The sequence below is a fragment of the Geotrypetes seraphini genome, chromosome 9 (assembly GCF_902459505.1).
Source record: "Geotrypetes seraphini chromosome 9, aGeoSer1.1, whole genome shotgun sequence".
Taxonomy (NCBI): Eukaryota; Metazoa; Chordata; class Amphibia; order Gymnophiona; family Dermophiidae; genus Geotrypetes; species Geotrypetes seraphini.
The window spans coordinates 138,710,422-138,738,341 of NC_047092.1; the positions used below are offsets into that span (position 1 = coordinate 138,710,422).

At 44.4% G+C, this 27,920-nt stretch overlaps 1 protein-coding gene across 3 annotated transcripts in view; it reads left to right on the forward strand.

The window, feature by feature from the left end:
• Nucleotides 1-27,920, forward strand: part of CLSTN2 (calsyntenin 2) — a 1,243,607-nt gene that overhangs the window by 671,783 nt on the left and 543,904 nt on the right. For all 3 annotated transcript variants that reach the window (XM_033958408.1, XM_033958407.1, XM_033958409.1), the window contains one exon: nucleotides 17,972-18,167. In XM_033958408.1, coding sequence (XP_033814299.1) covers nucleotides 17,972-18,167 — 196 coding nt within the window. The remainder of the gene's footprint in view (nucleotides 1-17,971; nucleotides 18,168-27,920) is intronic.

The following is a 27,920-nucleotide window of genomic DNA, read 5'->3' on the forward strand; positions in this document are numbered from 1 at the left end:
CATTAATAATGTGCCAGGGACTAAGGAGAAGAAATATCCTGAGTATAGGGAAAATCCTGAGCACAGGGTTAAGAGGGAGCCTGTCCCTTTAAAAACTCACAGAGCTCAGGCTGGAACGGGAAGGACAGGGCTCTTTAAGGAATTAGCTAAAGCTGCTGTGAGGGGGCGTGGTTATGTGCCGAGTCTCCCTTTTTCTGAAGGTCCCTCGTCAGTGAGAGGGGAGGGACAGCTGGGACTGGAAGCTCAGAGGAAGCTGAGAAGGAAACCAGCTACAGCAGCTAACTTTTGGCCAGCCTTCAGAAGTTCTCACCAGGATAGGGAAATGCAAAACCCTGAAACACAATCTGAGGTTTGTGACATGGACTGGTTAGAGAGTAATGCTATGTCTGGGGAAGAACACCCTATGGAATGGGAATAGGTTTAGGAAAACCTGAAGGTCCTTTTTCCTTGGTAAAAGGGTTTTTGTTTTTGTTTCTTCCTTTTTGAGTTTTATGTTTTGTGAAGGATTGTGTATCCTGGTTTCAACCTGGGCTGGAAGCTGCTGAATTTACTGTTGGGTTAGATAAGTGGACCAGTGGCCACACCTGTGGGAGTACAAGTCCCTCTGCTCCTAGGAAAAGGGAACTGCCACTCAAATCTACCAGAAGCCTAATTAGTGCCTAGAACCAGGTAGCCTAACTATTGCCAAGGCAGGTAAGGTTCTAGCACTGCTTGTGGAAATAATACCTAACAGGAACTGTATTTTATGTTCTCAATTTGTGAACTTAAATTGGCCAGCACTAAAGGGTGCAGTGATAAGAACTGGCACATAAGAGAAAGAAAGCAGAACAAGAGAAAATTGGAATGTTTTGGGTTTTTACTTTGAATGCCAAATTTTGACCTTTTTTGTTGGAAACTTTTCTTGTGGATAAATAAAAGTGATATATTTGGACCAAAACCCAGGCCAGTGTGGTGTGCAGTTTATGGGAGGCACCAGGCCGCTGTGATCCACCACGGTTACACTCGCGCCAAGACTGGGATTCTGGGAAGTTACTAGGCCTCGCCAGGATCCCGGTCCCACACCACCCAGGGGGAGCTCAGATAAGGCTAGATTTCTTTCTACATGGAATGCTTTACTCCAGTATTGTACTTTACCGAACATTTCATGAAGGTTACCTTACCTATTGTACTGCATTTCTGTATATCTCAGATGACTTCTCAACTGTAGTGGCCTGCGTTATGCATGTTTTGGTCATTATTTGATCACTACCTTGCTATTATAACCTCCACTACTTTACTTTATGTTTACATAGTGTTTTCTTGTTACTCATGATTTGTATTGGCACTCTTTTTGATGATGGCCTAAGACTGGAATGTTATATCTATTTGTTTGGACTATACTTGGCCATTGTTACTATTTCTATTCATAAATGCTAATGAAGATGATTGAACTGAAAAAAAAAAAAAGAATGGCCATTTTGGCGACTTTCTTCACCCGTAGCAAGCAGCTTCCAATTTTGTTTAAATCCCATTTGACGGGACGGGTGGCTACGTTGTGGGGGGAATCTCGCATGATTCATCCTGATGAATTTTGTGGGACGACTTCTTGGTCCTCTCTTCATACTTTTGCCCAGTTTTACCAAGTTGTTGTGGCAGCGCGTTCTGATGCCATTTTTTACTTTTCTGTCCCTCCCTAGCTACCATGGCTTTGGTACATCACCTAGCTTATGGAATCTGGAAGGGACATAACAGAATGAAAAATTAGGTTTATACCTTCAATAATCTTCTTTCTGTTAGTCCCTGAAGGATTCCATATGACCCACCCTCTCTATCTTCACTCAATTGTTTGGAGTAGCCTGCTCCTTTCTGCCTCAGTCACTCTCATTACAGGTTTGAAGCTTTTCCATCCAGTTGGCAGATCCTGTGTGGACTTTCTATGAATATGCACATTGCTGAAGGCCTTTCTTGGGGTGCTCGCTACACACTGTTGATAGGGATTCTCTTCTGTACTCCCTTGTCCTGGATTTGCAGGTATGTGCTTGGCTTTAGGACTTTACTGGGATTGTTTATTAACTCTCAGGCTAAGGGGATAGAGCATGTGTTCAGAAACAATGTGGATTTCTGCAACACCTGGACTGCGGGTTGGGATTGAAAACCTAGCATATGGAATTCTCCAGGGACTAACAGAAAGAAGATTACCAAAGGTATAAACCTAATCTTCCATAGTGTATGCTAAGTGTCATGTAGCCTATAGGGATTAAATAGGAAGCACAGCAAATACCCCCTGATTTTATATGTAGTGCTCAAAATTATTTGCACAAATTTGGGCATGAGTCCTATTTACAGAATTTACACACAATTTAATTACTTAACAAGGCAATAAACACAATTGAGTGCTAACAATTATTGGATTTACATAACCATTTTTATATTCGCTGTTCTATAAAGATGTGTGTGTAAATTTTTTCCACGCAAACACAAAAGGGTGCATGGGCAAGTAAGGGTTATTTTTAGAATTTGCATTCACTGTTATAGAATTCAGGGAATCAGCATTTTTATGCCACGGTTTAGGTGGTATAGATCCTCATGCCCAAAATTGGGCACAGATCCTGGCACTAAGAGCTATTCTGTAAACACCGAACCTGGAACGCCATTTATTGAATAGTGCTTAGTATGCATTTTTTGGCGCCCAGATTTGGGCACCATTTACAGAATTGAGTCCTTAGTATGGATTAATATTTGTTAATGCATGCTAAGCTTTAGTAAAAGATCTCCTATTTTAGGTGTGCATAGGAAATTATCCTTTGAATTAGAGAATGACACGGTGAAAAAATTGGTCCCCGTCACCGCCCCGTCCCCGTCTCACCATCCCCGTCACCGCCCCGTCCCCGTCTCACCAACCCCGTCACCGCCCCGTCCCCGTCTCACCATCCTCTTCACCGCCCCGTCACCGCCACTGCCATCCCATTCACCGCCCCGTCACCGCCACTGCAATCCCATTCACTTTTCTTTATTTACGTATAAAGGAAACATTCTTTAAAACTTAGTTAAATATTAGTTAATAACTATACAAAAACAAAACACGCAGAGAAAAAATTAATTAATAAAAATTCTCAAAACTGACACATTTTGATCACTAAATTTAAAATAGTTATTTTTCATACAGTTTTTCAATCACTAATCTTCCACCACCCCTGGGGCTAGCAATGCAAAAACAAACACGACATGTACTTTAAATGCTGCTACGGCTGCAAGTCTCCCCTCCCCCCAGCGATCACGGCAGGAGGGCACCCAACCCCTCATGTAGACCCCCCCAACGGCCCTCCCGACAATCGCAGCAGAAGGGTACCCAACCCCTCCTGCCGGTCCTCCCAATGGCCTCCCCTAAGATCGCCGGCAGGAGGGTACCCAACCCCTCCTGCTGGACCCCCCCCAACGAACCCTCCCACCCCGGAACCCCCTTAGTCTTACTTTTCAAGTTGGACCGGACAGCTCCTCGCTCGTCTGGCCAGCAGGCCTGCCTCCGTCCAAATGAGGCGGGCCCGCCCCTACCCTCCCCCCCCCCTGCCTCCCAATGGCCTCCCCTAAGATCGCCGGCAGGAGGGTACCCAACCCCTCCTGCTGGACCCCCCCCCCAACGAACCCTCCCACCCCGGAACCCCCTTAGTCTTACTTTTCAAGTTGGACCGGACAGCTCCTCGCTCGTCTGGCCAGCAGGCCTGCCTCCGTCCAAATGAGGCGGGCCCGCCCCTACCCTGCCCAACCCACAGGATCCTAGGGCCTGATTGGTCTAGGCACCTAAAGCCACTCCCGCTATAGGAGGGGCCTTAGGTGCTTGGGCCAATCAGGCCCTAGGATCCTGTGGGTTAGGCAGGGGAGGGGAGGGGCGGGCCCGCCTCATTTGGACGGAGGCAGGCCTGCTGGCCAGACGAGCGAGGAGCTGTCCGGTCCAACTTGAAAAGTAAGACTAAGGGGGTTCCGGGGTGGGAGGGTTCGTTGGGGGGGGGGTCCAGCAGGAGGGGTTGGGTACCCTCCTGCCGGCGATCTTAGGGGAGGCCATTGGGAGGCAGGGCAGGGGAGGGGAGGGGCGGGCCCGCCTCATTTGGACGGAGGCAGGCCTGCTGGCCAGACGAGCGAGGAGCTGTCCGGTCCAACTTGAAAAGTAAGACTAAGGGGGTTCCGGGGTGGGAAGGTTCATTGGGGGGGGGTCCAGCAGGAGGGGTTGGGTACCCTCCTGCCGGCGATCTTAGGGGAGGCCATTGGGAGGCAGGGGAGGGGAGGGGCGGGCCCGCCTCATTTGGACGGAGGCAGGCCTGCTGGCCAGACGAGCGAGGAGCTGTCCGGTCCAACTTGAAAAGTAAGACTAAGGGGGTTCCGGGGGGGGAGGGTTCGTTGGGGGGGGGTCCAGCAGGAGGGGTTGGGTACCCTCCTGCCGGCGATCTTAGGGGAGGCCATTGGGAGGCAGGGGAGGGGAGGGGCGGCCCGCCTCATTTGGACGGAGGCAGGCCTGCTGGCCAGACGAGCGAGGAGCTGTCTGGTCCAACTTGAAAAGTAAGACTAAGGGGGTTCCGGGGTGGGAGGGTTCGTTGGGGGGGGGGTCCAGCAGGAGGGGTTGGGTACCCTCCTGCCGGCGATCTTAGGGGAGGCCATTGGGAGGCAGGGGAGGGGAGGGGCGGGCCCGCCTCATTTGGACGGAGGCAGGCCTGCTGGCCAGACGAGCGAGGAGCGGTGAAACACAGGTAAATAGCGGTTCCTAGAAGGGGGTACATTGGCCCGCGGGGACAAACCTGTTCACCGTTTCCGCGGTCGGTGAATGGCCTTGTCCCCGTCACCGCAGCGACTGCTAGTTTTCTTCCCCGTTTTCGGCGGTGACCCGCGGCTTAATTGCGGTGGCCGCGGGTAAACCGTCACCGTGTCATTCTCTACTTTGAATCACACTGAGTGGAGTGTAATAAAAAAATTGCCTTCTTGGCCCGTATGGAAAAAGAAAATGATGGGAGAATGGTGGGCAAGTAGTGGATTTTACATTCAGGATGAGCCTCATCTCCATCACAGGTTGGCTTACGTGCAAGAGTTAGCTTTCATGGATGGGAGTGGCAACTCAAGAACAAGTTACTCTTCGTGACAATCAAAGAGGAGATTGCAGGACAGTGTTATGACAATTCTTGCACAGCCAGTTTTCTCCTTGCATTGGCAGCCTTTTAGGCCTATTCCTTAGAGCAAGATTTGAGAAATAAATCATATTGATCATGTGAGCCATGTGTCCTTGCAAAGATGTAAGTCATTCCCAGATAATTGAGCTGCAGTACTTATGATTAATATGCCATGAACCATCCACATATAAAGAAAAATCTTTGCCTCTACCTAGATAGATTGGGAATAGATAAAGGGATCCAGGGAGGATAAAAGGTTATTTTATATAGGGCAGAGGTTCTCAACTCAGTCTCTGGGACAAACCTAGTCGGTCAGGTTTTTTTGGATATCCACAATGAATATGCATGAGATAAATTTGCATCTACTACCTCTTCTTTACCGCTAATATGGGACCATACCTCTGTAGTGCGTGATCAGGTTGTTTGAATAATTTCCTAACTGACTGCAATAAAAAAATGTTATTCCTGCAAAAATCGCATAGTTAGTCTGTTCTGCTTTATTGCATTTCTATGCCCCTCACCAGTTTGACAGATCACACTGTGCTCTTTAATTCTGTTTTGATTTAGATATCAAGAACCAGTGCTTAAAACATTTATAATTCTGAAAGCATGCCAAGTATCCACTGACTAAGATCTTAATCCTAGATCTTCATTATGGTTTCCAATCCAAGTCACATCATACATCATTAGCTTCTTAATATGATAAGCTAGCTTTATATATTTTATTAGCATTTGTCCTTTAACATTCAGCAGTGCTTAACATGACTACAAATTACTGCATGGATTGCAATACCCTTTGAAATCTGATACACTCAGCCCTCTTAGTCTATATGATAATAGTAGTCACCTTTTTTTTCCTAAGGATATACACACTAAGCTGGGTTATCACAGTGCAGAACAAATTATCTTCTATTTTCATCATGGCGAACCTTACTAATCTAGAGGAGAAATCACTGGACGATCCATCTTTCAGACAGACATAGAATTAGAGCATTTATAGTGTCTGTTTTGCTAGTGTCTACTGAAGGATGACTGGCTGGAATGAATTGCTTTATTCTGTACTGCAGATTTTTGATATGCAAATAGAAAGCAGACAATCAGAGACAATAAAGTGAGCCAAAGATGCTCTTGTAAAATGAATGGACACACCTAAGGTTCTCATACTAACTTCTTTCATATTGATGCACGCAGATACAGATAAATTCATTACATTACATTACATTAGTGATTTCTATTCCGCCATTACCTTGCGGATCAAGGCGGATTACATCCAAACTAAAACAAGAATTACATTTCAACTTTGAAGTAATAGAATAAACGATGAGATAAAATTTTAAGGGAGAATTATGGGTTTTAGATAATGTTTGGTAACTAGAAAATTAGAGAGTACTAAGGGTTTATAGAGTGTTGGATGTTGGGTTAGGATTGTTGTGCTGGATAGGTTTAACGTGTTTTTTGAAGAGTATGGTTTTAATTTCTTTCTTGAAGGTTTTGTAATCTGTGGATGAAGATAACAGAGTGGTGAGTTGTTTGTCCAACTTAGCTGCTTTGGAGGCTATTAGGTTGTCATAAAGTTTTTTTCGTTTGACATTTTTGGATGGTGGGTAATAGAATAGTGAATGTGTTCTTCTATGTCTGATTGAGGAGGATTGATTTAGTCTGTTATTCCAGTAAGTTGGGCTTTCTCCGTTGATAGCCTTGTAAAGTAAGCAGTAGAATTTGAAGTTCACTCTCGCTTCTATTGGAAGCCAATGCGAGTCATGGTATGCCTCTGTGATATGGTCATATTTTTTTAGTGAATAGACAAGTCTCAGGGCTGTATTCTGCACCGTCTGCAATTGCTTCATCATGGTCGCGGGACATGGTAGGTATAGTATGTTGCAGTAGTCCAGCATCCCAAGGATTAGAGATTGTACCAATAATAGGAATTGCTTCTTTTCGAAGAATGATCGGATTTTTCTCAAATTTCTCATGGTCATGAATGATGTCTTTATTTTGTTAATTTGGGGTTGCATGTTACAGCTTCTGTCAATCGTGATTCCAAGCAATTTTAAAGTAGGTTGTATTGGATATGAAAATGAATTTATTACAAGATTTGTTAACGTTGGAGTTTTGTCATTTTCAAGTAGAATGAAATTTGTTTTGTCAGGGTTAAGTTTTAATTTGCGCTCTGTAATCCATATAGCTACTGATTCGAGGGTTCTGTGTATTGTGTTTGCTATGAAGGATTCTGGTTCTGACATGCAGAAGAAAGTCAATAAGCCTCAAAATTATACTGGGTTGTAAAGTCTACTAATATAGATATAATGGGGCTCATAATTGAAAGTTAAATATGTCTAAAAACCCTCCCAAGTTGGCATTTGGACGATCTAAAAGACAGGTCATCCAAGTGCCGATAATCGAAAAGGCTTTTTAGACATATCCAGGGACTTTTTAGGCCTTTGAATCCCGCTGTGTGCCAAGAGCAGAAAGGGTCATTTTTGGAGGAGTGGTTAGGGCGGGATGTGGGCCGACCTAGACTTAGTCGTCCTGCAGGGATAATCGAAAGTTTGATGAGACTGCTTAAACGGAACTTATACGTTGTGATTTAGATGATGTAAAGACATTTTTAAGTAACCAAAAGGTATCTAAAGTGGCCAGAGAACCATTGTAAGGACAAAGTAAAGACCTCTTCACACACACCCATATTCTGTCTCTGGAACATCAGCACTTGGCTTAGGAAAGCCTAGTAGAGCTGCACAGAGATAGCTTAAGTAGTCTGGGGTTTGGGCTAGTGAACCATAGAGAGGAGGGCCCAGCCCCATAAGCCACTCTAACCACTACATTCATGGTGGAAAATGTGAGCCCACCAAAACCCTTCAAAATTTCATTCTACTACCTGCAGCTATAAGGGCTATTGGGGTTGTAGACAGGGGGGTTTTGGGGGTCTCACCATGACCTATAAGGGAGTTCTGGTGAGATATTTATCTGACACCCTTTATGTGAAGTTCACAGCACTGCCCTCTAAAGTGCCCCACTGCTCTCTTGCTATGTCTAGGTGGCTAGTCTATCACATAGCTGGCCCCTCCCATGTCCAAATGGTCTTGTTCTAGGCGTTTGGGAATTGGACAAATTTTTGGTCGAGAATATGGTATAAAGATAGACATAGTGGTGGTCTGGTCGATCAAAAGCATGGACGTACAGATAGACTTTTTTTCAAGAAAAAAAAATTTGGACATAATTTTTGAGAATGGACATTTTGCTGTTGCTGACTGGGTGATTAATGCCCTATATCCAAATCAAACTTAGATGTTTATTTTGATTATGTCTCTCCACACATTTATACAGTTATTCCTTCCAACCTAATGGAATATTAATAAGAAATGAATTGAAAAAAATGTCTGTCTGGGGCAAAATAACGCTGAAAATTTAATGGGAAGAGAGCAAATTTGGCATGGAGGAAAACCAATGAAATGTCACATTGAATTTGGTCCAGATCAAACTGGGTGTTCTAGAGAAATAAAGCCCCACCCCTACACCTAGAAAATGGTCCAAAGCATTTCTGTGCAAGAAGTGTTGCAGCATAGAGACATTATTTCATTGAAACATAGCAGTTTGCAAATTATATTTTTCAGACTATCTTTCCCTCTCATTTATTCTCTTGTTATATAAACATGGCACCCTACAACCACATGTTCAGACCCACATACACAAAACACAAACATAACACTCAAGATACCCTAACTATGCATATGTATATGCATATATATATATATATATATACATACATACACACACACACACACACACACATATATGAGTTGAAAATCCCATGAGGTATGCTTTGCTCACCATGCAGTTCCCTCCCCAGCTGTTATTCTCCTTTCCCTGAAGACCTGCCTTTCAATCATTAGGGCTGAAAATGATCACTCCAGGCAATATTTAGCCTGTGATGGTCAGTGTATTTTTAAACACTGACCTCTGTGGGCAGAATTAGCTATAGAAATTCAATTTTGAGCCTTACCTGGGCACTGGCCTTGAATATCCGTGGCTAGCCACCAGGTCTTATATGCTTTCCAGCTGAAGTTCAGCCTTGAGGCTGCTCTAGAGGTTGTCGCAGCCATTTTAAAGATACAGAAGCAATGGGCAGGAGTGACTGAGCATCACTCCTGCCCATTTCCTTCTAGACCACCAAGTAGGTCCACGGCAATCCTGGGTGGAGGGGGGAAGAAGAATAGAAGGAGGAGTGGTTCTGAGACCTGGAAGTTATATAGGTTCCTGTTGACATTTAGGCCCTGATTCTGCAAAGTGCATCCCGATTTTAGGCAGCTGTAGGTGTCCTACAGCTGTCTAATCAGCCAATCGGGATGCACGTCTAAAAAAAAAATGCTCACTAGGCAGGCTGCCTAAATTGAAGGCGCCTCCGGGAGCCTAGGGAGGCCCTCAAGACGCCTAAGCTCGTCTAAGGGCCTTAGGCGGCCCTACGCATCTCCCTAGTAGAGGAAGAGACGCTTAAAATGTAGGCCAGCAAAATGCTGGTCTATATTGTAAGTAGACGCGGCCGCTATACTTATCGCGGCAAGAGATCTCCCTGCTGCAATAAGTATAGCAGCCACGGCCGCCTGTCCCATCACTGGCAGGAGGAAGCCCAACTCCTCCTGCCGGAACCCCAGAACCCTGGGAACCCCCCCCCCAAACTCATAATCGCCGGCAGGAGGATGCCCAACTCCTCCTGCCAGAACCTCTCTGACCCCCCTCCCCCCCAAACTCGTAATCGCCAGCAGGAGGATGCACAACTCCTCCTGCCGGAAAGCCAGACCCCTTCCGGAACCCCCCCCAACTAACCTCCCTCCTCCAACTAACCTTTAAATGTTGGTCGGCTGGACGGGTCTTGCTGCCGTCCAGCCGACAGGCCCGCCTCGTGGAAATGAGACGGGCCCGCCCCTTCCCGGCCCATCCCCGCTAAATCTAAGGCCTGATTGGCCCAGCCTCTAGAAGCCTGGACCAATCAGGCCTTAGTCATAGCGGGTCCGCCCATCCCCACTAATCCTAAGGCCTGATTGGCCCAGGTGCTCATCTGGAAGTTGGGACGTTGGATCATTACTATACTATTGTCCCTTAATACTAAAATTCTGGCGATCTATTTGGGATCAAGTTAATAATTTATTAGAGAATCCAGTGGCACTGTCATATGATAACCATTTTATTTGGAACATATATGAGTGCAAAAAGTCAAATTTTGGTAAAAAATAACAAACTTTTGTTTATAATGACGGGGGTTGCCATGCAGCTTAACTTAAAGAATTGGAAAAATTGGGATAGATTAAATTATTGATTCTGGTGGAATCCCTATGTTATGTCTTTAAAATGAAACGTTTATGGCCATTTAGAAGGGATATTATAAAAAATTTATGGAAGTTTGAGAGCCATTAACTAAATATTGTAAGGAATGATTTATTTATATAAATGAGGAAAACATACATATCCTGGGGAGGGGGGTATGTTTTGGCACTGTTTAAGAGGTATAGATAGGTTGTTTACAGGTATTTTTATGAGTTGTTGGTCAATTGGAAAATGGATGGGGGGAAAATAAGTCTTGTCATTATTTCTATTACGTTTATTGTGCTGTAATGTTAATATTTTATGTAAATGCACCATTTCTTGTGCACAATTGTAGTGTTAAAAATGAAAAAAAATTATTTTAAAAGAATATTCATATTCACGAAGCTGTTCCACTTTAGTGACTTGTCACTAACCTGGTTGGTCATGATTTTTAAAAATAAATAAGTAGATATATTATGAATAGATATACAATAGAATCCACATGATAAAGAAATGTAAATAAAGCTGGACAAAAGAAGCAGGCTATATTATTGTACCTGATTTCTGCACATCGCAGAACCTTCTTTTCTTCATTTTTCTTTTCACTTATTTGATAAAGTTCCAGCTATATAACACACTAGACTTTATGCATTCATTTCACCTCTGATAAGTGATCATCAGGACCCAATAAAAAAAAATAAAAAAATAATACATGACATGTGATTGAGAGAGATCTTTCTACTGTTCTGGAACATATTTTCCATCTTCGCAGTTGAAAAATCTCCCTTGGCACTATGGCCCAAATTCTGTAAGCGGCGCCTAATGTTAGGCGCCCAATTAGATAGGCACCTATTTAAATTGATTAAAAAGCCCAATTAAGCTTTTTAATCAGCAATAATTGAAACTTAGGCCTAGCGAGAAAGAGCGATTCTGCAATAAGGCGCCTCTAAAAATTTAGGCGGCCTTAAAAAAAAAATAGGCGCTATGCACGTTAGGTGTGGGCGTTGTTATGTGGTAGGCGCCTTGTTGCAGAATCGCTGCTCTTGAGCGTGCTTAAGCGCTCAGCTAGGCGCTTAACTTTTAGGTGCCGCTCAGCATGATTCACTAAACAGCACCCAATTTTACTTCAATCACGCTGAACAGTGCCTAAGTCGGCGCCTAACTTTTGGGTGCTTCTTATAGAATTTGCCCTTATGTTTTCTCAGTTAAGGAGGGTCTTACTTTCATATTTTGGGACTATTGTTACATGGTGTCAGGTCAAAAGTGCGCCGGGACAAAGGCGCGAGCAGACAACTGAGCGCAGCGCGGAGGCGCGCGCCGAAGAAAAAGACTGTTTTTAGGGGCTACGATGGGGGTTGTGGGGGGAACCCCCCCCCACTTTACTTTATACAGATCGTGCCATGTTGTGGGGGCATTGTTGGGGGTTTGGGGGGTTGTAACCCCCCACATTCTACTGAAAACTTAACTTTTTCCCTGTTTTTAGGGAAAAAGTTAAGTTTTCACTAAAATGTGGGGGGTTACAACCCCCCACAACGCTGCCGCGATCTGTATTAAGTAATGTGGGGGGGGCTCCCCAACAAAAACCCCCGTCGCAGCCCCTAAAAACAGTCTTTATCTTCAGCGCGTGCCTCCGTCTTGCGCTCAGTTGTCGGCGCGCACCTATGTCTTCCGCGTTACTGTCTATGAACCTTGTTACATTGGCCTTTAACTCAGTGTTTTGCTTTGTTTTTCTCATAGCTGCTACAGAGATTGGTGTGTGTATTACTAACTTTGTTTTTTGTCTTACTTTTTCACTACAATTTTCCTTGAATCTTCTCAGTTTTGCATCAGCTATGTACTGTATTTGTGAGGCTCTATTACCTCCATAATTGAAAATTTTTCAGTATTGCAATAAGCTAGATAAAAGTTATCCTGCATTATCTTTCGTTCTATAACTCCTTAATAATATAGTCATCTATAATGTCCTGTTTTATTTTTCTGGATCATTCCCTTCTGAGGTGGTGATTTTGATTCATCATTTAGAGCTCCTCTTCTAGCTTCTCTCCTAGGAATGAGAATATTTCCTCTCCAAAAATGTAGAAGAGGTTTAAATGCTCTTTCTCTGCTTCAACAAATAACACTCTCTGGTGTCTTGACTGTTTTAGATCATAACGGCCATCATGCTGTCAGTTCATTAGCCGCTCACTCGCTAAAACCTCTGTATGTGCTAGACTCCACTTGCTGTTCATCTTTTTTCAGAATATTGGACAAGAACTATAAAGGTCAATTAATTCTAGAATTAATAAACTCCAGTTATCTCTTTAACAAACAAAAAAGATAGGTAATAATCATAAATTATAGGAATTTTCCTGACATTTCTTTGGAGGCAATATTCCAAATCATGCGATCATTCACTATGTTCTGTTCAGCACCTGAGCACATTTCACTCAGGCTACCCATCATTTATTCACCCTTGTTTTCCTAGTCTAGTAAAGAATGATAATTTTAACTCCATCTCAGGTCAGGTTATACAACCCTCAGATCTTGTTCACCACTGGTCATTCCCTAACTGTCTGTTTTAATTTGATTGTAAGCTCTTTTGAGCAGGGATTGTCTCTTACATGTTTGATGTACAGTGCTGTGTACATCTAGCAGCAATATAGAAATGATAAGTAGTAGCAGTAACTTTGACCTCTACTAAGCTAGCCATGTGCCTTCCATGAGTGTGAACAGCTGTTTTGCATGAGTTAGTCAACACTAATTTCTGACACACCCTTGGCCTTAAAAAATGCAGTATAGGAAGCTAAAATCACTAATGCACACGGTTAAATATTTTGGTTTATCTGCTTTGCTTTCTGTCTGAATTTCATCCTACTATTTTTTGTTACTATAACTCCATCAACCACTCTTGATCAGCATTTATAAATATAGGAGTGTTTTTAGCTACCAAGAATAGCTGCAACCAGCTCTTTGGCTAGTTGCCCAAAGATGTAGGAAGAACCACTCAACCTAAGCAATAGCTACCCCTCAGCAGCTTTCTTTTGCTTTAAATTCTAAGCCTTACAAAATATTGGTCCAGTCTTACCTGTGTGCACTCATATACAGATGTTCTCATCTGGTGCATGAGATTGCACCAGAAGCACAGCATCTCTTCATAGTCCTGAAGGATTTAGGTTTCATCTCTATCTGGCATTGCCTGAATTAGCCTTTAGTCTTTGCTGTCCTCTATTCTTCTCAACTTAGAAGGAAAAAAAAAAATCCTCTTTCTTCTCCGAGCCAGTGTCATAAAACCTGTCCCATCACAATTCAGAAACTGGAGCATCTATTCCAGGTACTTTAGAAATAATAATTAAAAAATAATAGAGAGGACAATGGGGCATTGAAGCCTTATTTTAACTCAAGGATTTCACATTGTTATTCTTAGTGCAATGTTAGGAATGCCTCTATCTCATTCATTTTTCTTACCGCCATTGAGTAAAGTTAGATCTGTACTGCAAATGTCAAGGATATATAGACAAATATTCCAAGACACCTTTGTCTTTGTTTCTTCTTATTTAGCTCTACTTAGTCAAGGTCCTACCTTTCAGTTCCTCTTAGATTACTAGGTTGTTTTTTTTTTCTTTCTAGAATGCCTTGTGCTGATGGCTGCACACCTCAGTAAACAAAGTCTTTTCTTTTTTCCACTGGCAAGATGACTGGCTTATACAGCACAATCACTGTTACAAGCTTATCTTTCCAGAAGGAAATTGTTCATCTTTTTCAATCTCCACCATACATCTAACCAATATGTCTTTTACAAAACTGCGGTAGAAGTTTCTACTGTGGGCTGGCGAAGTACTGCAAATGCTCTGACATCCATAGAATTTCTTTGTGCCTCACACAACGGCTACCGGGCATTTCCTTTTGTGCATCACGAGGAGAGCTCGTTTAGGGGGACTTTTACTAAGGTGCGCTAGCCGATTTAGCGTGCGCTAAATGCTAACGCGTCCATAGAATCTAATGGGTGAGTTAGCATTTAGCACATGCTAATATTTAGCGCGTGCTAAATCGGCTAGTGCACCTTAGTAAAAGATCTCATGAAATACAAATGAGCTCCTTGTGATGCATTTGCTTAGGGCTCTTGGCAGCTGCTACAGGGATCGGTGGCAGCTCCCCCGAGAACCCTTTTGAACATCGGCAATAGAGCTTCCATGCTTTAACAAGTCTTACTGGCATGGACAGCTTTTGAGCATCAGGGCCTGAGGGTCAAAGTCTATCAGTCCTGAGAAGTTGAGGGATTAAATCTACCTTCTTGTGAAATTCAAGGGGAAAGAGTAGGCTTTATCGGCGATTCAAATATCTTTAAAAGTGCCCACAGTCCAACTTTGGGCGACCTTTAGTCAGCTCTGAAGTGAAAGAGAAGTCTAGTGCTTAATATAGCAGCTTGAGAACCTGGGGGACTGGGTTTGATTCCTACGACAACTCCTTGTGACTTTGGGCACTTAACCCTCCATTGTCCCAGGTACAAAATAAATACCAGTATATAATATAATATGTAAACCACTTTGATTGTAATAACAGAAAGGTGGTCTATCAAGTCCCATTCCCCTTTACCATATCTAGTGGCATCCACCTACCCCTATGATGAGACAATATTTTTTATGGGGAGGAGTTGCCAGTCATGTTGTGGGTTGAGAAGGAGGGGCATCATTTAGTGGGGCAAAACAGAGAGATTCTGAATATGGGGGGCTGTACACCAGCTTCAGACCTGGTGGTAGGTTTCTAGCACTGAGCCCCTGCATTGCTGCGAGGCTTCTGATCAGTTCTTTAGCACAGTGGTTCCCAACCCTGTCCTGGAGGACCACCAGCCAATCAGGTTTTCAGATTAGCCCTAATGAATATGCATGAAAGAGATTTGTATGTAATGAAGATGATAGGAATGCAGATCTGACCCATGCAAATTCATTAGGGCTATCTCGAAAACCCGACTGGCTAGTGGTCCTCCAGGACAGGGTGGGGGACCACTGCTTTAGCATGCATTTTAATGTTCTGTGTAGTAATATCTGCCACAGGATTAAGGGCTCCTTTTACGAAGCCGCGTTAGCAGCTTTATCGCACGCCCATTTTTAGCGCGCGCTAACCCCCGCGCTAGCCGAAAAACTGCCGCCTGTTCAAGAGGAGGCGGTAGCGGCTAGAGCGGCAGGCAAATTAGCGCGCGCTATTACGAGCGTTAAACCGCTAACGCGGCTTCGTAAAAGGAGCCCTAAATCTCAGTGCAAAAACATTTTTAGCACGGAGTAGCCATTAACAAGCAGGTAAACTGCTTGCTAAGGGCACGTTGCAGCCTGTGGTAGCTTTCTGCTTTGGCCCCATATAGCTGTTACAACTAAATTCTTGTCTATAAAAAGAATACCTATACAGAAAATTGATATACAGTATAATGCAGATTTATAGGCACATTAATTTGAAGGTTACCATGATTTACACATACTAAAAAGTTCTAATGTGCATTAGGAAATATTTAAAATGTTTGAAAAGAACAAAATAAAATGCCTAAAAATCAGAATATTATTCCATGCCATGATTATATAAAAAAATAAAAGTTTGGAAAGTTGAGCACTGTAATTCAGTATATTTAGGGCAAAGTTCTAAAGGTTGAAGTGATATTGATTACCGTATTTTCACGCAAATAACGCGCACCCGTATAAAAAGCGCACACGGGTATAGCGCGCAGAAATCACGATGATATGCACAAAAACTTTGGTATACCGCGCTCACGGGTATACCGCGCATGCTGCCCGACGCTCCTTTCGCCCGCCCTGACTTTCCGTGCGCTGTCCCGACTCTCCGTTCACCCCCCCTGACTTCCGTGCACTGTCCCCCCTTGAAGGTCTGTCCCCATCCTGAAAGCCTGATGCCCCCCCGACGTCCGATACATCCCTCCCCCCGAAGGACCGCCGACTCCCCAACAATATCGGGCCAGGAGGGAGCCCAAATCCTCCTGCCACGGCGACCCCCTAACCCCACCCCGCACTACATTACGGGCAGGAGGGATCCCAGGCCCTCCTGCCCTCGACGCAAACCCCCCTCCCCCCAACGACCGCCCCCCCCAAGAACCTCCGACCGCCCCACCAGCCGACCCGCGACCCCCCTGGCGACCCCCACGACCCCCCCACCCCCCTTCCCCGTACCTTTGGTAGTTGGCCGGACAGACGGGAGCCAAACCCGCCTGTCCGGCAGGCAGCCAACGAAGGAATGAGGCCGGATTGGCCCATCCATCCTAAAGCTCCGCCTACTGGTGGGGCCTAAGGCGCGTGGGCCAATCAGAATAGGCCCTGGAGCCTTAGGTCCCACCTGGGGGCGCGGCCTGAGGCACATGGTCGGGTTGGGCCCATGTGCCTCAGGCCGCGCCCCCAGGTGGGAACTAAGGCTCCAGGGCCTATTCTGATTGGCCCACGTGCCTTAGGCCCCACCAGTAGGCGGAGCTTTAGGATGGATGGGCCAATCCGGCCTCATTCCTTCGTTGGCTGCCTGCCGGACAGGCGGGTTTGGCTCCCGTCTGTCCGGCCAACTACCAAAGGTACGGGGAAGGGGGGTGGGGGGGCCGTGGGGGTCGCCAGGGGGATTGCGGGTCGGCTGGGGGGCGGTCGGAGGTTCTTGGGGGGGGCGGTCGTTGGGGGGGAGGGGGGTTTGCGTCGAGGGCAGGAGGGCCTGGGATCCCTCCTGCCCGTAATGTAGTGCGGGGTGGGGTTAGGGGGTCGCCGTGGCCAGGAGGGTTTGGGCTCCCTTCTGGCCCAACTACCAAAGGTACGTGGAAGGGGGTGGGGGGGTCGTGGGGGCCGCCAGGGGGGTCGTGGGTCGGCTGGGGGGGGCGGTCGGAGGTTCTTGGGGGGGGACGGTCGTTGGAGGGAGGGGGGTTTGCGTCCAGGGCAGGAGGGCCTGGGATCCCTCCTGCCCGTAATGTAGTGCGGGGTGGGGTTAGGGGGTCGCCGTGGCCAGGAGGGTTTGGGCTCCCTTCTGGCCCGATATTGTCGGGAAGTCGGCGGTCCTTCGGGGTGGGGGTGCGAGTGGTCCTGCCGGGGGGGGGGGGATGTATCGGACGTCGGGGAGTCGGCCGGGCAAGAGGGCTTGGGCTCCCTCTTGCTCCGATCGTGGATGCGGGTGCGGGTGGGAGCGCGTGGCGAGCGGTCGTTCGGGGTGGGGGTGCGAGCGGTCCTGCTGGGGGGGTGAATCGGGCGTCGGGCGGGGTGGGAACTATGTTTTAAAACTTTTGTATACCGCGCTCACGCATATAACGCGCGAGGGGTATGCGCGGTAGGTAAAAACGCGTATAACGCGCGCGTTATATGCGTGAAAATACGGTAAACACATTGATGTAACTAGTTTAACAGAAAGTATAGAAACACCACTATATAATGATAATTTCTGATATATTTCAGTTCCTTGTATTGACATTTTTATTTGAAGCTAAAAAAATATACCATTAAACCGAAACCAACAATTTCACTGTAGCAGAATTTCGGGATTGCTTGCCTAGTGTTTTATAAAAAATGTATGTTCCTCACGTTTTGTTCTTACAGGTGAGATCTGTGCTTTCAAAATTCGTGGCCAGGAAATGCCCTTTGAAGCTGTGGTTCTAAACAAGACATCTGGAGAAGGTCGTATTAAAGCAAAACGCCCAATTGACTGTGAAATGCAGAAAGAGTACACATTTATCATCCAGGCATATGACTGTGGAGCAGGACCTAGTGGAACCAGCTGGAAAAAATCTCATAAGTAAGTGATAAAAAGAAAAAAAGAAGTCATGGGCATCGGCTGAAGTTTTCACTTGTATCTAATATTGCTTGAAGTGATTTTTGTTGTTGTTGCTATTTAACTCTCCTTTACATAGGAATTCTATGAGCGATGGAGCTGTTAGCACATCAGCCGGCGCTAAAAATGGTAGCGCAATTTTGTAAAGCAGGGGGTAAATTAGTTATGAGAGAGAAATTACCCATTATTTCCCCATCAAAAATTACCATGGGTAATCAAAATGAAAATGTAATGTTCCCATTCACAATGTTTTAGAGCAATGTTCTTTAACCGCTGTGCCGGTCCACAGAAATTTTCTGCCAGTCCACAGGGCCGGCATGTGCATCGGGCCCCAGACAGTGCTCTTCAGCCGCCGGTCCATGGTGTAATCGGTGCGGCGTTGTCTTCGGGCTGGCTCCCTCTTCCTCAGTGCTGCAGTGCACAAAGCTGTGGGCAGAGGCTCCTAGGCACGTCCTGCGCCTGAACCGGAAGCCTTCTCTCTGATGTCGCAACGTCAGGGGGAAGGCTTCCAGATGAGGCGCAGGACATTCGAGAAGCCGCTGCCCATGGCTTTGTGCACTGCAGCACTGAGGAAGAGGGAGCCGGCCCAAAGATAACACCAGGGAGCAGGCCAGAAATCAAGGCACAGCATGGAGGGAGGGAGGCAACAACGGTAGGGGGAATGATTTTATTTTTTAATTTAGTGATTGATTTACATCTGCTGTCTGTTCAGGAAGAAATGTATTTATTTATTTTCCTCTAGGGTTGTACTGTCTGCAGAGTCATAAGAACATAAGAACATAAGAAATGCCTCTGCTGGGTCAGACCCGAGGTCCATCATGCCCAGCAGTCCGCTCACGCGGTGGCCCAACAGGTCCCGGACCTGTGTAGTAATCTTCTATCTATACCCCTCTATCCCCATTTCCAGTAGGAATTTATCCAGTCCTTTCTTGAACCCCAGTACCTTACTCTGCCCTATTACGTCCTCTGGAAGCGCATTCCAGGTGTCCACCACACGTTGGGTAAAGAAGAACTTCCTAGCATTTGTTTTGAATCTGTCTCCTATCAGCTTTTCCGAATGCCCTCTTGTTCTTTTGTTATTAGAAAGTTTGAAGAATCTGTCCTTCTTTTCTCTCTCTATGCCCTTCATGATCTTATAAGTCTCTATCATATCTCCTCTAAGTCTCCTCTTCTCCAGGGAAAAGAGACCCAGCTTCTCCAATCTCTCAGAATATGACAGGTTTTCCATACCTTTTATCAGACGTGTCGCTCTCCTCTGAACCCTCTCGACTAACGCCATATCCTTCTTAAGGTACGGCGACCAATATTGGACGCAGTACTCCAAATGCGGGCGCACCATCGCCCGATACAACGGCAGGATAACTTCTTTCGTTCTGGCTATAATACCCTTTTTGATTATACCAAGCATTCTATTCGCTCTCATAGCGGCCGCTGCACACTGTGCCGACGGCTTCATTGTCATGTCCACCATTACCCCCAAGTCCCTTTCCTGGGTACTCTTATTCAATAACATCCCTCCCATTGTATAGTTGTACCTCGAGTTTCTGCTCCCCACATGTAATACTTTACATTTCTCAATGTTGAACTTCATCTGCCATTTCGCTGCCCATTCTTCTAGTTTGTTCAAGTCCCTTTGCAATTCTTCGCAGTCCTCTGTAGTCTGAGCTTCATTAAATAGTTTGGTGTCGTCCGCAAATTTTATTATCTCGCACTTCGTCCCTGTTTCTAGATCATTTATGAAGATATTAAATAGCAGTGGCCCGAGCACCGAGCCCTGCGGGACACCACTCGTGACCCTCCTCCAGTCGGAGTAGTGACCCTTCATTCCTACCCTTTGTTTTCTACCCTCCAACCTGTTTCTGATCCATCTATGTACGTCTCCTTCCACTCGATGGTTCTTCAATTTCCGGAGTAGACGTTCATGGGGCACCTTGTCAAAGGCTTTTTGGAAATCTAGATATATGATGTCTATGGGGTCTCCTTTGTCCATCCGTTTGTTGATTCCTTCGAAGAAGTGCAATAAGTTTGTTAGGCAATGATCTTCCCTTGCAGAAACCCATGCTGGCTGGTTATCAGAAGTTCATGTTTTCAAAATGTTGATCGATGTTTTCTTTTATCAGTGCTTCTGCCATTTTCCCTGGAACCGAAGTCAGGCTCACCGGCCTGTAGTTTCCCGGGTCACCTCTTGATCCCTTTTTTAAAGATGGGCGTAACGTTGGCTATCTTCCAATCTTCCGGGATCTCGCCTGTTTTCAGGGATAAGTTGCAAATTTGCTGCAGTAGGTTCTGCTATCTCCTCCTTTAATTCATTCAGAACCCTAGGATGTATGCCATCCGGACCCGGGGGATTTGTCAGTTTTTAGTTTTTCTATCTGCCTACGAACGTCCTCAAGGCTCACTTCTATGGATGTTAATTTTCTGCTTGACTCCGTTGAAGAATTGCTTAGGATCCGTATGTTGGATGTGTTTTCGTTTGTAATATACAGATGAGAAGAACATGTTAAGCCTTTCTGCCACTACCTTCTCCTCCTTCACCACTCCCTTCCTGTCTCCGTCATCCAGCGGTCCCACTTCCTCTCTAGCCGGCTGCTTCCCTTTAACATATCTGAAGAATGGTTTGAAATTTCTTGCTTCCCTGGCTAGCCTCTCTTCATACTCTCTTTTGGCTTTCCGAACCTCACGGTGACATTCTTTTTTATGCTTCTTGTGCTCTTTCCAGTTCCCCTCAGTTTTGTCATTTTTCCATTTCTTGAATGAATTTTTCTTATTGCCTATCGCTTCCTTCACTGTTTTGGTTATCCACGCCGGGTCTTTTGTTCGATTCTTTTTGCACCCCTTCCTGAATCTAGGGATATACAGATTTTGCACCTCGCTCACCATGTCCCTGAAGAAGGACCAGGCATGATTTACCGTTAGCCATATTTTGGAAGTGTTCCTAAGTTTCTTCCTTACCAATTCCCTCATTGCTTCGTAGTTTCCCTTCCTGAAGTCTTGCATCTTAGGGTTTGTTTGTATATATTAGTACTTTTAGTTTTTTGTCCTGTATTTGCAAGGGGTTATCTGTGTTCTGGTAGGAATGAATATTGAGAAGCATAAAGTGTGCTTTGTGTAGTTTAATTTTGTGGTTAACCATTATGTGTTGTTAATACTATTATATTGTGTGTGTGTGTGTGTGTATATATGAAAAATGAATGGAAAAAATAGTGTTATAATTAATACTATTATGGGGGTGGAGTCTGGGGCGGAGATTGGGTGGAGATGGGTGGGGTCTGGCCCACGACTTAGTCCAGTGTTCTTCAACTGCTGGTCCACAAAATAATTATTTTATTTCCGCCAGTCTATAGGTGTCAAAAGGTTGAAGAACACTATTTTAGAGCACTGTCATTCTACTTCAGGGTATCGAAGATCCAGGTGTGCCGTGAGAGGCATGTCGTGTAGATGAGTCAGCCAACGCCTCTCTTCCTCGTAGGTGCCTCTCCTTATCCCCACACTTCTCCACCTGCATAGTCATTTTAGGGTTAACAAGCTCAGGGCAGTGTCTGGAGACCCTCCAGCTGCTGCCCCAAGTTCAGTGTGCTGCAGCTTAGAAAAGTTTGTGAGACACTGATCTACTTGAACAGAAAATATTAAAGGTTAACAAATATAGGAGTCCTTTTCCTAAAGTACGTTAGATTTTGCAATTACTGTAGCTAATGCATGGTACCTGCAAGTCTACTGCAGCAGGCTATTGGGGCCAAGCCCAGCATTTTTCATTGCAGATTGTGCATTAACATTTAGATTAATACACAGTACTCAGGCTGCAGTTAGCATAGAGGCAAATAGGGGTCAATTGTATAACATGTGCCGCAATTTAGATGCCAAAACGCAATGCCCTGAGCACAAATAAAACATTTATATATAACACTTAGGTACGTCCATTCACGCCATGTCAATAGCATGCCTAAATGTAACACTTTTGCATGTACATGTAAATGCAAGTGTTCTAGAACCTATGTGCACAAATGTTTGACACACTCCTATTTCTTACTCATGCCCTTCTCCCTAATCACACCCCTTATATTTGTGCCGTGTGATAGAGAATGACATAGTGACAAAATTCATCACCATTCCCGTCCCCGTGGATAACCGCAGGAAATAATCCCATGTCATTTTCTAGTGTCTATTTCAACCTCAGTCCTTCTACACCAGCATTCTTCAAAGCAAAGCTTGAGGGTCAGTGGTCGTGGCCATTCATACTCTGATTCTTATGTGAGCCAAGGATAATGAAGCCATTGTGACATCACTGATGTGACTGGCTCTTAGGCACTGGTGGAATGAGGCATTAAGACATCACAATATCTGCTCTGGATACCAGAGACTGCCATTCTGTATTGTCTATCTCAACTTCAATCCTTCTACACCAGCATTCTTCAAAGCAAAGCTTGCGGGTCAGTGGTTGTGGCCATTCATACTCTGATTCTTCCCTCTCTCCTTAAAGAATGACATAAAGATGATTTCCCGCGGTTATCCGCGGGGACGGGAACAGTGATGAATTTTGTCACCGTGTCATTCTCTACCGTGTGACTTGCACGCTCATAGAACACCACTGAGCATGAGCCTAATACACACGTGAATGTTCCATTCACATGCATAAGAGCTAGTATTCTCTAATATTAGTGTACAAATAGCATTTACATTAGGCGCTAAGGTTATAGAATTGAGGGGTTAGTGCCTCCTATTGAGGAAGCAGTAAATGGTCTTGTACTAACCGCATGCTAGTTAGCATGTAGTAAGTGCTGCACGTTGATAAATTCTTTGCTAATGCCCCAACACAAAATTATTTTAAAGCATGACTTAGGGGTCTTTTTACTATGGTGTGGTAGCCGATTTAGTGTGCGCTAACGCGTCCATTATATCCTTTATGGACGCTTTTGCGCGCGTTAGCATTTATCGTATGCTGGGAGGAGAGCAGCTGATATGCACGGACGGAGAGAGGGACCTTGGGGTGATAGTGTCCGAAGATCTAAAGGCGAAAAAAAACAGTGTGATAAGGCAGTGGCTGCTGCCAGAAGGATTCTGGGCTGTATAAAGAGAGGCGTAGTCAGTAGAAGGAAGAAGGTGTTGATGCCCCTGTACAGGTCATTGGTGAGGCCCCACTTGGAGTATTGTGTTCAGTTTTGGAGACCGTATCCTGGCGAAAGACATAAGAAGACTTGAGGCGGTCCAGAGGAGGGCGACGAAAATGATAGGAGGCTTGCGCAGAAGACGTATGAGGAGAGACTGGAAGGACCTGAATATGTATACCCTAGAGGAAAGGAGAGACAGGGGAGATATGATTCAGACGTTCAAATACTTAAAGGGTATTAACGTAGAACAAAATCTTTTCCAGAGAAAGGAAAAATGGTAAAACCAGAGGACATAATTTGAGGTTGAGGGGGTGGTAGATTCAGGGGGCAATGTTAGGAAATTCTACTTTACGGAGAGGGTGGTGGATGCCTGGGAATGCGCTCCCGAGAGAGGTGGTGGAGAGTAAAACGTGACTGAGTTCAAAAGAAGCGTGGGATGAACACAGAAGATTTAGAATCAGAAAATAATATTAAATATTGAACTAGGCCAGTTACTGGGCAGACTTGCACGGTCTGTGTCTGTATATGGCCGTTGGTGGAGGATGGGCTGGGGAGGGCTTCAATGGCTGGGAGGGTGTAGATGGGCTGGAGTAAGTCTTAACAGAGATTTTGGCAGTTGGAACTCAAGCACAGTACCGGGTAAAGCTTTGGATTCTCGCCCAGAAATAGCTAAGAAGAAAAAAAAAAAAAAAAAAAAAATTTAAATTGAATCAGGTTGGGCAGACTGGATGGACCATTCGGGTCTTTATCTGCCGTCATCTACTATGTTACTATGTTAAAATGCATGTTAATAGTCTAACGTACTTTAGTAAAAGGACCCCACAGTTAATTCCATTTTCTTTTATAAACATATAGACTGATGTTATAACATTGCATTAGAAATCTGCATTCTCTTTTTACAAGGTATATTTTTGTTAATTTTTATGTACAGTTTTATTTCAGATGTAATACAGTCATGAGATGCACAAAAATCATTAAGTAAAAGACTGTGCTAATGTTAGCTCCATTGTTACTTCCCTGTTGGTATGGAATTTTTTTATGTAAGCCCTGATTTCTTTCTTTTTTTTTAACTTTATTAATTTTCAACATGCGTACAAAGTGCAGAAAATTATTAAACAAATAACATAATAAACAGCATTTACAACCAAACAGGAGATAATATAAAATATATATCCCCCCCACCCTGGATGTGTATTGGAATCTTATAGGAATTAAGGGTTCTTCCACTTAATCAGATCTCATAAACTCAATTAATGGGCTCCATGTTAATTTAAAAATTTTGTTAGTACCACTCTTTCTGAATACATTTTTTCGAATTTATAGCATAGATACAAGGACTCCCACCAAAAGGAAAAATTAAGGCGGTCCCAATTTTTCCAATTTTTTGTAATCATTTGTATGGCAATCCCTCTCATAATAAGCAAAAGTCTGCATTTATATCTGTCCAGCGGAGGTTTAGCATACAATAATGTCCCACAAATAACCACCTCATAGGACAAGAGAATCCTAGTTCCCAGCATCAAATTAACTTGTGCCCATATCAATTTCCAGAAGTTGAGTATCAAGGGACAATAGAACAACAAATGATCCAATGTCCCTACATCAAGATGACAGTGCCAGCATCTATTAGACTTTGAACTATCTAACTTTTGCAGACGAACTGGGGTCAAAAAATTCTATGTAACAAAAAGAACCAAGTTTGTCTCATAGATGCTGATGCTGCACATCTCATCCTCCAAGTCCAAATCTGTGGCCATTGAGTTACAGACATCTGCTGTTTTATCTCAATGCTCCAAATGTTTTTCAAGCTAGTTTTTGGCTTTTTATTCAAAAATTCAGATATTAATTTATACCACTTGGCGGCCTGATGCCCTAGCAAATCTGTCTGGAAGCATAGGCCCGGCAAGCTATACTGATCTTTTAAGTTATGCCAGTCAGGGAACCCCTTCTGAATGGCCTGTTTCAACTGCAACCATTTATGAGCTTGAGAATTTGAAATGCCGAATGATTGTTGCAGGCCCTGATTCTATAAATGAGGCCTAAAGTTAGGTGCCTGGATTGGCGCATCTAGCCGATCTAGGTGCTTAACTTAAATTATTTAGAAAGTCTTAGGGTTAGATTCACTAAACTTACCGATCCTGTCCCTACTATCGCAAAACTGGTTTTGCGATCGTTCCTCGACCCGATTCACTAAACAGTTTCCCGATCAATCTCCGATCCAATCCACTCATGCAAATGAGGGGAAATGTCATGCAAAAAGTAGGAAGAAGAAACACTGATTGGGTTTGCCGATCCGAAAAGAAGCGACTATTGAGGACCAGTCACTTACTATCCTTGCCGACTCTCCTGCCCTCTTCCGCCCAGAAATATCAGTATCGAGGTTACAACCCCATATAAAACAACCATCAAAATTAAAAATAAAACTGTAAAATACCTTTACATATGTGTAAGAATTTCTTTTTTATATATTATGTAAAGAGCGCATTGCAAGCTCATGGTTTTAACCCGCGGGTTGAAAGCATGTTTTGTTCTGGCTACACAAAATAATTCACTGTGTCGGTCACAATCATTCCTTTTTAAAAATGTCCAACTCGTAGGACCTGCAAAAGTAAACTGCAGCCATCCCTCCCCCTTTCTTTTGAGCTCACTTGTGCTTTGCCGCCAATGACGTGCAGGAATAAACCCCGCCCACTAACTACGTAGTAAGGATAAAGAGCTAGCGCATGCATAAATTGCATCAATAAACATGGATACTCTGCGTATACATTTCGATCGCTCTTACAGCGATCAGTGGGATCGCTATAGGGCGTGCGTCCGATCAGATCATTTGCATGTAGAATCTGAAGTGAATCAGTCGCTCGGCAAAACTCGGCCAAGAATCGCCCAACAACGATCCAGATCAGTACATTTAGTGAATCTAGGCCTTAATCATTGCTGTTAATTGAAAATTACAATTAAATTGCAATTACTAGATAATAGGCGCCTAACTTGGTAGGTGCTTACCATTTTGATATGTACCACTTTGATATAGGCACTGAATCAGAAGGCAAAGACTGGCATCAACAACGAGACAGGAACACATAACAGGGAGTCGTGAGGGCAAGATGTCAGAAATCCATCCATGGTGTGAAGTTCAAAAAGTCACTTTATTGATGAATATGTCACAATAACTCAAAGACCAGAAAGTAGGTGTGATCATGGGTATGTTTTGACTTAGGTGTACTCAGGCTAAGAAAATCCTGGCATAAATAGAGTACGCCTAAGGTTTAAATGCCTACCGGCACCTAAGACTACTTTAGATGCCACTGGGTGTAACATATAAAAACATAGTAACATAGTAGATGACGGCAGATAAAGACCCGAATGGTCCATCCAGTCTGCCCAACCTGATTCAATTTAATTTTTTTTTTTTTTTTTTCTTCTTAGCTATTTCTGGGCAAGAATCCAAAGCTTTACCCGGTACTGTGCTTGGGTTCCAACTGCCGAAATCTCTGTTAAGACTTACTCCAGCCCATCTACACCCTCCCAGCCATTGAAGCCCTCCCCTGCCCATCCTCCACCAAACGGCCATACACAGACTCAGACCATGCAAGTCTGCCCAGCAACTAGCCTAGTTCAATATTTAATATTATTTTCCGATTCTAAATCTTCTGTGTTCATCACACGCTTCTTTGAACTCAGTCACAGTTTTACTCTCCACCACCTCTCTTGTGAGCGCATTCCAGGCATCCACTACCCTCTCCGTAAAGTAGAATTTCCTAACATTGCCCCTGAATCTACCACCCCTCAACCTCAAATTATGTCCTATGGTTTTACCATTTTCCTTTCTCTGGAAAAGATTTTGTTCTACGTTAATACCCTTCAAGTATTTGAACGTCTGAATCATATCTCCCCTGTCTCTCCTTTCCTCTAGGGTATACATATTCAGGGCTTCCAGTCTCTCCTCATACGTCTTCTGGCGCAAGCCTCCTATCATTTTTGTCGCCCTCCTCTGGACCGCCTCAAGTCTTCTTACGTTTTTCGCCAGATACGGTCTCCAAAACTGAACACAATACTCCAAGTGGGGCCTCACCAATGACCTGTACAGGGGCGTCAACATCTTCTTCCTTCTACTGACTACGCCTCTCTTTATACAGCCCAGCATCCTTCTGGCAGCAGCCACTGCCTTGTCACACTGTTTTTTTGCCTTTAGATCTTCGGACACTATAACCCCAAGGTCCCTCTCTTTAAACGGCACCTAAATTATGGTTTGACACTTGGCTCCTATATGTTAGGCTCCTTTTTATAGAATCAGGGCTTTAGCAATGAAAAACTCAGGACTAAGTTGTAAAAAAAACAAACAAACCCAACAACAACAAGAGTTTCCAAAGGAATCAAAATAGTTAAAAATCTAGCGCCTGCAACCTTTGTTGACGTATATTTTCTAAGCAAAATTCATTAGTAAAATACGGTGTATTTTCACCCACTTGTTTGGTACTGTATAACTTTTGAGCAATCATCAGTTTTGAGAAGTAGTTTAATTGGCCTGTAATATTTTTCACAGTTAACTGTTCACTTGGAAGTCTCGAAGGTACTTATGGATAGCAGAAGTTTACTTTTATGAAAGCTGTCA